General features: G+C 44.2%; 1 protein-coding gene across 1 annotated transcript; it reads left to right on the top strand.

Annotated features, from left to right (window-relative positions):
* The first annotated feature begins 2,324 nt into the window (after positions 1 to 2,324).
* NIFK (nucleolar protein interacting with the FHA domain of MKI67) lies at positions 2,325 to 12,872 on the top strand. Its single transcript, XM_049773156.1, has 7 exons — positions 2,325 to 2,491; positions 3,697 to 3,837; positions 6,162 to 6,270; positions 9,012 to 9,223; positions 10,658 to 10,711; positions 11,361 to 11,435; positions 12,596 to 12,872. The coding sequence occupies exons 1-7, from the start codon at positions 2,387 to 2,389 to the stop codon at positions 12,779 to 12,781; spliced, it is 882 nt and encodes a 293-aa protein (XP_049629113.1). The 5' UTR covers positions 2,325 to 2,386; the 3' UTR covers positions 12,782 to 12,872.
* The last annotated feature ends 1,674 nt before the right edge of the window (positions 12,873 to 14,546 follow it).

The following is a 14,546-nucleotide window of genomic DNA, read 5'->3' as shown; positions in this document are numbered from 1 at the left end:
TGACCTCCTGCATGAAAGGCAAACGCCTTACCTCCATGCTATCTCTCCAGCCCCAAAACCCAGCCTATTTATGAAAACATGAGTGTGCCCTAAAGAGAGAAAGCTAAACCTGACTAGGATTAGGAGAAATGACAATGGAGGGGAGCTTAGGGTGAGAGAGGCTCCCAAGGAAAGTACTAGCCCTCCCCTCTTCGTACAGTCCACCAGTTTAACCCTCTACCCCACACCTGAACTTGGTCACTCCCCCATCTAAGCATGCTGATTACAAACAGCTGCTCATATCCACCCTGGGACTATTGCTGTAGCCTGAGCTCCTTGCTTCCTTCTAAAGTCCACTCTTCCATTCTTTGCCTTTAATAGAATATTTCTAGAAAGGACGAGACAAAATCATATCTCGCTGCATTTACTGTCAGTGAATCTTATGCCTGACACAAAGCCCTTTAGTTCCAGCCTACCCCCTCATTCCTCATTGGACCAAATACTCTTAGTTTCAGCCAAGGATTGCCATCCTATCATCTCTCATAGTACTTTGGGCTTCCAGGTCTCAGATCTTCACCTCAGGTCAAATGCCACCTCCTTTAGTGCCTTATTCATGAGGACCCAATTTCTATCCCCAGCACTCAAAGCCAAAAGGAAATAACTTTTCATTCCCTTGGCCACACAATTGCTTCCAAAGGCCTCTTGTGGCTCTAATACGAATCACAAGTCTCATAGTAGGTCTCCAGAAACAAGTCAAAGAGCAATTTTTGCTTTGTTATTGTTGTTGTTTTGGGACTACACCGGGCAGAGCTCAGGGTTAGTCCTGGCTCTCTGCTCAGAAATCGCCCCTGGCAGGCTCAAGAGACTATATTGGATGCCGGATAGAACCCAGATACATCCCAGGGTCAGTGCGTGCAATGCAAAAGCCTTACCACTGTGCTATTGCTCTGGCCCTAATCTTAAAAAAAAAAGAGAGAGAATGGCTAGCCACTCAGCTAGCTCAGTCGGTAGAGCTAATAACATAGAAGAGTGGTTTCAGAGTTTATTTGGGAGCAGGGGAAAGGGTCCCCAAACTGGCTCAAATACAACTCCCAGTGAGTTGTGTGAGCTTGGGCCAACAATGCTAGAGGCTAGAAAGTTACACCTGATCATGCTTGTCTCAACATGTCCAGAATTGAAATCCAGCCCTGTGGGCTGCTATCTTCCCTACCCTGAAATTGAAAACATTCCCTTCCTCAGAGAGAAGGTGACACTAGTGTTGGGAATGCGGTGGCACATTTAATGCCTTAAAACAACTGTAATAGGAGCAACTTGCTAAACCATGAAGTTATAACCCAATACGTTTTTAAATCCTCTTCTGGGTCCAGAGACATAGTACAGCCAGCAGAGCACAGAAAACTTGCCTTGCATACATACAGCTTACCTGGGTTTGATCCCTGAGACCCCTTAGGATCCCAAGCCCTGCCAGGAGTGATCTCTGAACACCGAGCCAAAGTAAGCCCTGACCACTAGCAGGTAGGACCCCAAACCCAAAAATACAAAATTTTTTGTTGTTTTTTGGGTCACACCCGGCAGCGCTCAGGGGTTACTCCTTGCTCCAGGCTCAGAAATTGCTCCTGGCAGGCACGGGGGACCATATCGGATGCCGGGATTCGAACCACCGTTCTTCTGCATGCAAGGCAAACGCCCTACCTTCATGTTATCTCTCCGGCCCCCAAATTAATTAATTCTTTTTTTTTTTTTTTTTGGTTTTTGGGCCACACCCGGCGGTGCTCAGTGGTTACTCCTGGCTGTCTGCTCAGAAATAGCTCCTGGCTGGGGCCGGAGAGATAGCATGGAGGTAAGGCGTTTGCCTTTCATGCAGGAGGTCATCGGTTCGAATCCCGGCGCCCCATATGGTCCCCTGTGCCTGCCAGGAGCAATTTCTGAGCCTGGAGCCAGGAATAACCCCTGAGCACTGCCGGGTGTGACCCAAAAACCAAAAAAAAAAAAAAAAAAAGAAATAGCTCCTGGCAGGCACGGGGGACCATATGGGACACCGGGATTCGAACCAACCACCTTTGGTCCTGGGTCGGCTGCTTGCAAGGCAAACGTCGCTGTGCTATGTCTTGCGGCCCAATTAATTAATTTTTAAACTGCCCAGAAAACAAACATGTCAGGGCTGCTGCCAGTGAGAGAGCCAGATCCAGGTGCGCCCTACCGATAGGTGGCGCCCGAGCTCCTTCCTACTACTTAGCCCTGGTGTCGCCCCGCCCCGCCCCGGAGCGTCGTCCCGCCCCGCCCCGGAGCGTCGTCCCGCCCCTACGCCTAATCACGTGCTTCCCTCACTTCCGCCTTGGCGTCACGTGGAGGTCGGCGTTTCCGGTTGCGCCGCGTGGAGCGGAGTTGGCCTCTCGGGACTCTGGCCATGGCTGCTCTGTCCGGCCCCGCCAAGCCGTTCCTGTCGCTGAACCCCGAGAAGGATGAGCAGTTTCGGAAGGAGGTGGCGCAGATGCGCCGGCGCGCGAAAAAGGTGAGCGGGCGCCTGGGTCCTCCTCTCCTTTCTGCCGCCCTGCCGCCGAGCTGGGTAGGCCGCATCCCATGCGGTGGCCTGGCAGCTTGGGCCAGGTGGAGCCAGGAGTGACGGGGAGCGTGCTGAGCCTCCTGCTGCACTCGGTGCTTTCGCCTCATTTGGGAAGTTGGAGGTTTGGAAGCAGTCATGTGACGAGGAGCTGCTTTGGGGGTATTTGTTCCCCCCCACACCTGGCTGTGTTCAGGGCAGTGCTTCTCGGATTATTTTCTGCCGTGCCCTTCTAGGAAGAAGAAAACATTTTTCGCACCCTAAACCTGCAAAACAAAAATATATACAAATAATTTGAGCTTATTTTTTAAATCAGAGGCGATGTCTGCGTCAATGGCTACAATGAGCACGTTTCGCAATGCCTAGCTTTTCGAAGCGGGCTTTGAAGCAGGACGCAGCAACTCTCAGCTCCAGAGAGACACACAGAGACATAAATATGGGGCTTAGCTTGTTGTGACAGTGTTTGCGGAGGTCAAACGCGCCCCACTATTTTAGAACCACTGGTTTAGGGGATCCATTGCTGGAATCGCTCCCAGTGCTGCTGGGAGGACCGAGAGTGGAGCATGGACTGAGCCCAGGATTGACCTAAGTGGCTTCCAGGTCTTTGCTCTGAGTTGTGTCCTCGGCCCATGTTTTTAAAGTACTTTAAAAGTTTACATTGTGTTGCTAAGTTCCACTTGGCTGTCAGGGTCCCCGTTTACCCTGTTTTGATTAGTGGAGAATGCACGTTGGTAAGATTCAAATTTTTTTTTTCTGTGCAAGGAAAGGACCTGATGTTGAAAAAAAGGTCTTGAGGGGCCCGAGAGATAGCGTGGAGGTAGGGCGTTTGCCTTGCGTGTAGAAGGACGGTGGTTCGAATCCCAGCATCCCATATGGTCCCCCAAGCCTGCCAGGATTGACCCAAAAAAAAAATAAAACAAAAGAAAAAAAGGTCTTGAAATTATTTGATTAGATGGGTATGCGTAAACAAACAGGCCTCTTAACACAAAATTGAAGAGTGCGTTTTTTGTAGTGCTTCCCCCAAAGGATTTTGAATAATGTGTTGGAAAAGTATCTTCTTAATTTCTTAAACCGAGAGGCAGGGGATTTTACAGGTTTTATTGCAGTGGGGTATTTCCATTTAAAAGTATGTGTTTGCTTGTTCTTTGTGATTTCAGCAAAAGCAGCAACCCAAACAATTGACTCCAGGAGTGATCTACGTGGGCCATCTGCCACCCACACTTTATGAAACTCAGCTCCTCGCATACTTTTCTCAGTTTGGCACTGTCACAAAGCTCAGACTGTCCAGAAGTACAAAGGTGAGATATTTCTTTTATTAGTTTTAATTTCCAGAAGCTGATAATTATGGACATGTTGTTTTTTATAAACCTCCACAAAGGGAAGTGGGTGAAATTCAGGACCTGAAATAGCCACAAGAGCCAAATTGGGATTGGAGAGATAGTGCGGCAGGTAGGGCACTTGCCTTGCATGCAGCCAACTCAGGTTCAGGTCCCAGAACCCTACATATATTCCTCTCCGGAACAGTGCTTGATGTGATCCAGAAACAAACAAACCAACCAAAGTCAGTATTACTGATAAAGACTGTTAACTTAAGCTCAGATACCCTACAGTGGCCAAATTAAAAGGAGGGGACTGGAATCAGTAGGACAATTGCATTGCGCATGATTTACCAGGTTCAGTACCTGGCACTTAGGAGCGGTGAAAGCAAGCGGTAAGTCATCTGCCTTGCCCGCGCTAGCCTAGGACGAACCACAGTTTGAGCCCCAGCGTCCCATATAGTTGCCCAAGTCAGAAGTAATTTTTGAGCGCATAGCCAGGAGTAACCCCTAAATGTCACCAGATGTGGCCAAAACAAACAAAAAAACAAAAGAAATGGCACCCATATGGTCCTCCAGTTTTGCCATGAGTGATCCCTAAAAACTACAAGGTGTGCTTTCACCCCCCAGCAATATAAGAATGAAATACTAAGTAATAACTAAGTCAGCCAGAGAAATTTAGTTCAGGGGCTAAAGGTTTGACTGTATGAAGCTGAACCCATTTTGAACCCTGTCACTGCCCAGCACCACCAGAAATCATGCCTGGGCAACACCCGGGCTATAAGTAGGGAGGGGACAAAAAATAGAAATAAAAATTTTGGGGCCTGAGACAGCACAGAGGTAGGGCGATTGCTTTGCACGCAGCTGATTCAGATTTGAATCCTAGTATCCCATATGGTCCCCGTGCCTGCCTGGAGGCAGGCACCACTAGGTGTGACCAAAAAAAAAATGCTGTATATACTCGAGCATAAGCCAACCCCTCCCTCCAATTTTACCCTAAAAACTGAGGAAACTTAGTATCTCAAGTATAAACCAAGGTGGAAAAATGCAGTAGCCACTGGTAAATTTCAAAAATAAAAATATATACCCAAAACATGGGGCCGGGTAGGTGGCGCTGGAGGTAAGGTGTCTGCCTTGCAAGCGCTAGCCAAGGAAGGACTGCGGTTCGATCCCCCGGCGTCCCATATGGTCCCCCCAAGCCAGGGGCGATTTCTGAGCACATAGCCAGGAGTAACCCCTGAGCATCAAAGGGGTGTGGCCCAAAAACCAAAAAAAAATATATATATATATATATACCCAAAACAATTAGAATTATTGAGGAATCAGTAGGTTAAATGTTTTTCAGTATTTATTGCTACAGGAAAACTGTAAACTAGCAACAATAACTTTAAAATCATAGCTTAACAAGTAATCAAGCTAAATTACAAAGGTTAAAATCCTTCAGAATTGGATTCCTCATTATCATCATCTGTCCAAACAGAGCTTTGGCTGTATCTGATGTGAGATATCAACATAGACATTGTCATCACGATCAAGTTCTCAGATAATAACATCACTGCTGGGGTGCAGAATATTGTGGGTTAAATAGGACCCGAGTATAAGCCGAGTTCAGGGTTTTCGGTACAAATTTTCTGCCAGAAAAACTGGGTTTATAGTATATACGGTAAATAAGAATTTTGTAACCTTGGGCCTTCGTGATAGTGCGGTGGATAGGGTGTTTGCCTTGCACAAGGCCAACCCAGATTTAATCCCTGGCATCCCATGTAGTCCTCAAGTACCGCCAGGAGGAAGTCACTGCCTGCATTTTCTAAAGCATCCTACATTCTCATTAGTGTTAATAGATGAATGCTGTGGCTGTCCATGAGACAAAAATAAGGATCGATGGTCTGCGGGAACCTACTAAATTTTCTTTACTGATGGCTGTTGCTGTTAAATTAATTCCAATTCAGGGGCCTGAGCAGTAGTATCATGGGTAAGGCACCTCCCTTGCATTTTGCTGGTCCAGATTCAATCCACAGCATTCCATATTCCTTCCCCCTGATTGCTGAGTGCAAAGCTAAGTATAGCCTCACCCACCCCCCCCCCACCCCAAGAAAAAAACACGCACAGTAATAAGAATTTATTCCAATCCAGAATACCTCAAAGTTAGTTCAGATTATTTTGGATCTTTTCTTGAATTGCATGAGATTCTTTGAGTTAAGTTGGAATGAAAGGTGTTGGTATTTGATGATGGGGTGAATTAGTTAACTATTTAAATTCACAGATGAAGGGATTTAGTTCTTATTTTGGTGGATTTTTCATTACAGACTGGAAATAGCAAAGGATATGCCTTTGTGGAGTTTGAATCTGAAGATGTTGCCAAAATAGTTGCAGAAACAATGAACAATTATCTTTTTGGTGAAAGACTCTTGCAGTGTAAGTGATCTTCATTTTAGCTTGCAAATATGTCTGTAGGTGATGGGTGGTTATATGTGCCAACTTTCATATATCATCTTTTTTTTTTTAATAATATTTAAACACCTTGATTACAAACATGATTGTGGTTTTCTCATTTCATCTTTACAGTGATAAGGAATGGTGCAGGGATTTAAGTGTATTTTCTAGAGAGTCTTAACTGATTTTTCCAGAATAACAATTTTTTATGCTGACGTAGAATTGGGATGAATTACTCAAAGAACACATTTTTCTTATTTAATTTGATTTTTTTTTACTTTTTTAAATTATTTTTAATTAATATTTTTATTTACCACCATGATTACAAACATGTTTGTGGTTAGGTTTTAGTTATAAAACGAACACCCTTTTCACCTGTGCAACCTTCCCACTACTAGTGCCCCCCATTTTCTTCCTCCTCCACCCCTTCCTGTATTCCTGTTTCCCTAGCATGAGAGTGTCTTTCTTCCCACATTCCTGCCAACACTGATTATTCTTACTCCTTATGATGTGTACCAGTCTGTATGGTGTGAGATGATACCTCATTGTTGTTTTGACTTGCATCTCCCTGATGGTGGTTCAAATCTCAGCATTCTATATGGTCCCCCGAGCCTGCCAGGAGTAACCTCTAAGCGCTGCCAGGTGTGACCCAAAAAAATAACAAAAAAAAAGAATACACCTTTTGGAGCTGGAGAGATAGTACAGCAGGTACAGCACTTGGCTTACATGTGGCCAACTTGCGTTTGATCCCCAGTATGCCATATAGTCCCCTGAGTATGATCAGAAGTGATTTCTATAGACCAAAACCAAGCAGACAAAACTCACTTAGGCAGCAATATGCTCAGTACTAGCATTTGTGTCTTATGTGTGAGGCACTTGGTTGAGTTTCCGGCATTGCAAATGTTAAAAATCTTTCATACATGGGGCCGGAGAAAATTGTGGCAAAAAAATGCTCCATTGGTAAAGAGCATACTTGTGTATGTGATAGACCCCTCAGTTTATTCTCTGGCAGTTCCAATGTAGCCTTAGTGACCTCTTAGACCAAAACATTGCCAGAATTGGTTCCTGTAAATACATGTGTACATTTATTTGGTGTTGGCCCAACTCATAGGTTCTAAGGGCCCATGTGGTGCCAGTATAAGTATGATCTTAACTCATTCCTTTAAAAAAAATTTTTTTAATTTCGGGTTCACATTTCTGGCAGTACCTAAGAAATTACTCCTGGTTCTACATGCAAGAAATCCTTCTGATGGTGTTTGAGGGACCATATAGGATGCTAGGCTTCAAACCTGAGTCAGCCACATACAAAGTAAGCTCTTTTTTTTTTTTTTTTTTTTTTTTTTTTTTTTTTTTTTTTTGGTTTTTGGGTCACACCCGGCAGTGCTCAGGGGTTATTCCTGGCTCCACGCTCAGAAATTGCTCCTGGCAGGCACGGGGGACCATATGGGGCGCCGGGATTCGAACCGATGACCTCCTGCATGAAAGGCAAACGCCTTACCTCCATGCTATCTCTCCGGCCCCACAAAATAAGCTCTTTACCTGCTGTACTATCACTAGCTGATGTTTCTTAATTTTTTGTTTTGATTTTGGTTTGGGAGCCACACCTATCTATGCTTAGGCCTTACTCCTAGCTCTGCACTCAAGGATCACCTATGGAAGGCTCAGGGGACCATATCTGATGCTAGAAATCAAATCTAGAACATCAGGTACACGGCAAGCACTTTACTATCCTACAGCCCAGATGGTGATTGAACCCAAGTCCTTATCTAAATGAAGTGTGTTCTCCCACTGAGCTATGTTCCCCAGACTATAAACATGATTTTTAGATGTGATCTTTTTTTTTTTTTTTTTTGGTTTTTGGGCCACACCCTGTGACGCTCAGGGGTTACTCCTGGCTATGCGCTCAGAAGTTGCTCCTGGCTTCTTGGGGGACCATATGGGACACCAGGGGATCGAACCGTGGTCCGTCCTAGGCTAGCGTAGGCAAGGCAGGCACCTTACCTCCAGCGCCACCGCCCGGCCCCTAGATATGATCTTAAGAAAAGTGATAAGCAGGGGTGGCGAACAAGTTCGACACAAAGAGCCAAAATTTTAAACTGAGAGTCAGAGAGCCACACCACGCAGTGACCTGCCAAAACAGACAAACACTCACATAAAAGCATATAATTTTAACAATAATTAAACATATTGTATTTTGTCATTGAGTGAGGGTAAAAATTCTGTTCGCCACCCCTGATGATAAGTGAAGAATGAAACAGGGAAGGCCATGAATAAAAGTATTAAGCAGGCCAGAGAGATAGCATGAAGGTAGAACGTTTGCCTCACATGCAGAAGGACAGCGGTTCGAATCCTGGCATCGCATATGGTCCCCCAAGCCTGCCAGGAGCATTTCTGAGCGTAGAGCCAGGAGTAACCCCTGAGCACTGCTGGGTGTGACCCTCCCCCCCCCCCCAAAAAAAAAAGTATTAAACAAGTAAATTATTGCTGAGGGTGCATTCTGCAGGGTAACACTGGGAGACAGATTGATTGCAACTACCAGGTAAATTGTGGTTTTTTCCTCCTTTGGGTACCTGCTTTATGTTTTCAAGAATGTGCGTGTTAGTGGGAATATATATCTATATATATATATTTCAAATAAGATCTGGGAATGGCATTGGGAATTCTGAACATTAAAATCCTCACCCTCCTACCTGATTAAAAACTTTTTCTTGTTTCCCTTATAGGCCGTTTTATGCCACCAGAACAAGTACATGAAGAACTTTTTCAAGAGTGGTATACGCCATTTAAAAATCCATCATTTCCAGCAATAAAACGATATAATAAGGACCGGACACCTCTTGAAAAATTACAGATGGAGAAGCGATTTAAAAAGAAAGAAAAGTTACTCAGAAAGAAGTTGGCAAAAAAGGGGATTGATTATAATTTCCCCTCTTTGGTAAATATTCTGTAAATGGTTCTTTGTTTTATGGGACCAGGCGTTCTACTTCCCTAACCATAGCATATCTCTGACTAGAAAAATGTAGTGCTTGTAGGTTACTAAAAATGTTTTACCCAGGGGCCCGGAGAGATAGCACAGCAGTGTTTGCCTTGCAAGCAGCCGATCCAGGACCAGAGGTGGTTGGTTCAAATCCCGGTGTCCCATATGGTCCCCCGTGCCTGCCAGGAGCTATTTCTGAGCTCAGGAGTGACCCCTGAGCACCGCTGGGTGTGGCCCAAAAACCAAAAAAAAAAATTAGTTTTACCCAGGAACTGGAGAGAGAATGCAGAGTTCAGGCTCTTGGCTTGCATACAGCTGATCTAGTTTGGTACCTGGCACCACAAATGGTCTTCTGAGCAGTAGAAATGATCGCAGAGCAAGGAATAAGCCCTGAGTGCTGCTGGATATGGCCCAAATATGTCCCTTCTCTGTCCCAAAGGTCTCATTGCCAGAATTAAGTGCTGTCAGTAAATACTGAGATTGTAAATTGGCAATCCTTTAATGCTGTTTTAATTAAGTTGTTTGGGTTAGCTGTTTTGGTCCACACCAGTGGTGCTTAAGCTACTCTCAGCTTAATGCTCAGGGGACCTTGTGGTGCCAGGAATTGTACCTTGAACCAGGCATGTATAGTTTGCATTCTTAGTCTTAGAAATCTCTGGCCCAGTACTAAATTCAATCAGAAGGGGCAGAGGAGAGAGAGATATTACCTATATGAGGTGAACTATTACATATCGAAGAGGTTTAAGGAAGTTGGGGAAACACCTTTTGTTTGGGGTTAATAGCTGGGGGTCATCTTAAATGTGGCTTAACATAATTTTATTACCAACATCTTTGTGTTTAGTTCTATCCAGAATTCATATACAGAAGACTAGCTTCCTTCAGCCAGATTTCAGTTCCTCAAAAGAAAAACATTCTGTATATCATAGTTCTTGGGTACTCCTGTGAACCTCTGAGCTGGAATGGTGAAGCCTGAAACAGGCCTGTGAGAACTGGTTTCCTGCCTATTCCTTATATTGTGAGAAAGGCCGGCCTCATTTCCACCCCTGAGCTCTAACCAGAACAGGCAGCCAAAGAGGGCCTACCTTTACACATTGCTCCCAGATCAAGACTTGCTGGCCCCAGGATGTGATTTTTTTTGTTTGTTTTCTCTACTTCCACCTGTATAGTTTCAATCTGTTTCTTAATCTGGCACCTCTTTTAAGACTTTTGCTCTTTACTTTGGGCCATTTGCTCTAATTGTGAGTTTGGGTTTTTGTTTTTTTTTTACATTGCAATTCTCTGACCTTTAGAGAAGGAATTGACTGAGTGTATATAAAGATTTAATGCTAAACTTAAAGTGTAAACACTAAACACGTGAGACTACCATTTAATACTTCTTTGTGTTTCCTAAAGATTTTACGCACGAAAGCTGCCAACACTGATTTGAAAAAACCTGAAAAGACTGAGGTAAATTTTTACATATCAAATCCATGTTACATACTTGAGTAAAATAAATAAGAAAATATATTCTGGGGCCATAGCAATAGCACAGGGGGTAGGGCTTTTGCCTGGCACGTGGCCAACCTGGGTTCAATCCCCAGCATTATATATGGTCCCCCTGCTCCATATCTGCCAGGAGCAATTTCTTGGTGCAGAGCCAGGAGTAACCCCTGAGCACTGCCAGTATGCGTGCCCCCCCCCAAAAAAAAAAAAAAGAAAAGAAAATATATTCTTGGGACCAGAGCTATAGTACAGTGGCAAGGGTATTTGCCTTTCATATGTCCAACCTGGATCTGATCTTTGGTATCCATCGTGGTTCCCCAATCAACGCTAGGAGTAATTCCTGAGCACATCCAGTATGGCTCAAACAAAAAAATTTCCTGTAAATGATAAATATGTTGAGGCCGGAGAAATAAATAACACAGTGTTAGGGCGTTTGCCTTGTACGCAACTAATCTAGGGTGGTGGGTGGTTCGAATCCCAGCACCTCATCTGGTCCCTGAACCTGCCAGGAGCAGATTTCTGAGCACAGAGCCAGGAGTGTTGCCTGGTATGTCTCCCCCAAAAAATAAATAATGGTGAATATGTTAATGAAATTTCTTAAAATGTATTGAAGATGCTTGACACTACGAAGACAGAAACAGAAGCTGCAATCAGTCCTAAGACTCCTGAAAACACCGTGGATAGCCAGGTAAAATTGTCTTCAATACTCTGCATTGAGGGCCAGGAATGTAACTCACTTGTACTAGAGCACTTATTTCTTGCATACCACTTTGTTCAACTTTCAAATTTAGTCTTTTTAATATGATGGTAAATTGTTACTATCAGAGAAGGAAGAAATAAGCACCGTCTTTGTAAATGTTAAGTTTAACAGAATATAGCTAGTCCCTAAAAGTATATTTTATTAGCTGTGGAGTTTCTTTTTTTTTTTTTTTTTTTGGTTTTTGGGCCACACCCGTTTGACGCTCAGGGGTTACTCCTGGCTATGTGCTCAGAAATCGCCCCTGGCTTGGGTGGACCATATGGGACGCCGGGGGATCGAACCATGGTCCTTCCTTGGCTAGCGCTTGCAAGGCAGACACCTTACCTCCAGCGCCACCTACCCGGCCCCGATTTTTTTTTTTTTTTTTTTTTTTTTGGTTTTTCAGGCCACACCCATCTGATGCTCAGGGGTTACTCCTGGCTAAGGGTTCAGAAATTGCCCCTGGCTTGGGGGGACCATATGGGACGCCGGGGGATCGAACCACGGTCGCGATCTTTCCTGGGCTAGCGCTTGCAAGGCAGATACCTTACCTCAAGCGCCACCTCGCCGGCCCCTCTTTTTTTTTTTTTTTTTTTTTTTTTTTTGGTTTTTGGGCCACACCCGGTAACACTCAGGGGTTACTCCTGGCTATGTGCTCAGAAGTTGCTCCTGGTTTGGGGGACCATATGGGACACCGGGGGATCGGACTGTCAGTCCGTCCAAGGCTAGCGCAGGCAAGGCAGGCACCTTACCTTTAGCGCCACCGCCCGGCCCAGCTGTGGAGTTTCTATGCTAAGTTTTTATCGCTGAAAGGTGGTTTTACTTCTGTAAAAAGAGCATGCTTTGTGGGGCTGGAGAGATAGCACAGTGGTAAGGCATTTGCCTTGCAAGCAACCAATCCAGGATGGATGGTGGTTCGAATCCCAGCATCCCATATGATCCCCTGTGACTGCCAGGAGTAACCCCTGAGCACTGCCAGGTGTGACCCAAAAACCCAAAACAAAAAGAAAAAGAGCATACTTTGTAAATTGAGATGAGGTGATGGGAACTGAGGTCATTATCAATATCTTTCCATGTTTGTGTTAACTATTTTATATCTTTGAATCCAGGGCCCCACACCAGTTTGTACACCAACGTTTTTGGAGAGACGAAAATCTGAAGTAGCTGACCTGAATGAAGACGATGATGACGAAATAGTTTTCAAACAACCCGTGTCTGAAGTAAAAGAAGTAGCACAAGCACCTCAAACACCGACACATTCAAGGAAAAGAAGGCGAAAAAAAAGCAACCAGTGATCCTGAATGTATTATGTACAGTATTGTGGAAAATGGTTTTATTATGAGAACTGACTTTTGTTTGTTTTTTTTATATTTAGATACAGTGGAATGCAACCACTTAGGAAATATTTGGAGCAATAATTTTTCTATCAGTAAGAAAAACCTGTTGTCTTAATAGTAAGCCAGATGGCTCGGAAAGGTGGTACAAGAACATTTGCCTAAAATGTGGCTGATTCATATTCCACCCTAGAGTTTGGCCTGGTTCTTGTCAATAAAAAGCAGGGGTCAGAGAAGGCAGACACTCATTCTTCAGTCTTTGTTAAGATGCTTTGCTGAACTTGTTCTTGTTCCTTTTCACTGTGGATTTCCTGAGTCAACTTGTTCCAGACCTGCATCTCACTAGGTCCTCATTTTGGAGCCTGGGGGCTCTGCTTATAGCACCATATATTGTCCCCTGCACACTGCCAGGGGTGACTAAAAAAAAAAAAAAAAACAAGTCAATTGTAGAAATGTAGGCTTCGGGCCGGGAAGGTGGCGCTAGAGGTAAGGTGTCTACCTTACAAGCGCTAGCGTAGGACGGACCGCGGTTCGATCCCTTGGCGTCCCATATGGTCCCCCCAAGCCAGGGGTGATTTCTGAGCGCATAGCCAGGAGTAACCCCTGAGTGTCAAATGGGTGTGGCCCAAAAACCAAAAAAAAAAAAAAAAGAAATGTAGGCTGCATATGAGCTCTCAGTAACAAGATTCATGCTCTATCATTTTTGGGGGTTTGCTCTTGGTTTTGTGGTTGGTTGGTTTACCAGAAATCAAAGCCTGGTTGGCCCATGTGCAAAAGCAAGTGCCCTATCATCACTGGCTGCATCTTTGGTTTCCTTTGTTATCATTTGTTTTATTTTTTTATAAATCTTTATTTAAACACCATGATTACAAGCATGTTTGTAGTAGGGTTTCAGTCATAAACAATACCCCCCTTCACCAGTGCATTTGTTAGCACTTTTTAGTTATACATGTAACAGTGGAAGGACAGCTGTTAAATAGGATTTTTTTAAGTACTATGTTGTGCCCTTAAATAAAGAAAATCCCACTTGATTATCTACTTGATTCTATCAGACCATGCATATTTAGTAGGGGTGGTTCTCTTCGACTGAAATGGGCAAACTAAGTTCAATTGATGGAGACTAAGAAAGTATTAATATTGGGGCTGGAGCAATAGCACACAGCATGCAGGACGTTTGCCTTGCACATGGCTGACCCAGGTTCTATTACTGGCATCCTAGATGGTTCCCCCAAGCCTGTCAGGAATGATTTATGAGTGTAGAGCCAGGAGTAACCCCTAAGCATCGCTATTGTGGCCCAAAAAAGAAAAAAGTATCCGTTTCATTTATATATTTGATTGTTTTTAATAACTTAGCTTGGATTAATTGCTATTGTTTATGTGGAATTGTATTTCAAGATTGAATGACCAGAAAATAAACATTTTGTTTGCATTGTGTGTGCTAGACTTAAAGTATCTTATAAAATGGTTATACCTTCTCGGTTATATTTAGATCCTGGTTCTCTTGTTTGTTTGGGGGCCACAATCAGTGATGCTCAGGGGTTACTCCTGGCAATGTGCTCAGAAATTGCTCCTGGCTTGGGGGACCATATGGGACACCAGGGGTCAAACCATGCTCCGTCCTAGGTTAGCCGCCTGCAAAGCAAATGCCTTACCGCTTGCGCCATCGCTCCAGCATAGGTTCTGGTTCTCTTAAAATGTATTTACTATTAGCTATAATCTAGATTCA

This window comes from Suncus etruscus, chromosome 5, assembly GCF_024139225.1.
Source record: "Suncus etruscus isolate mSunEtr1 chromosome 5, mSunEtr1.pri.cur, whole genome shotgun sequence".
Taxonomy (NCBI): Eukaryota; Metazoa; Chordata; class Mammalia; order Eulipotyphla; family Soricidae; genus Suncus; species Suncus etruscus.
Note: the sequence above shows the minus strand (reverse complement) of the source record. Positions and strands in the feature narration are given on the sequence as shown.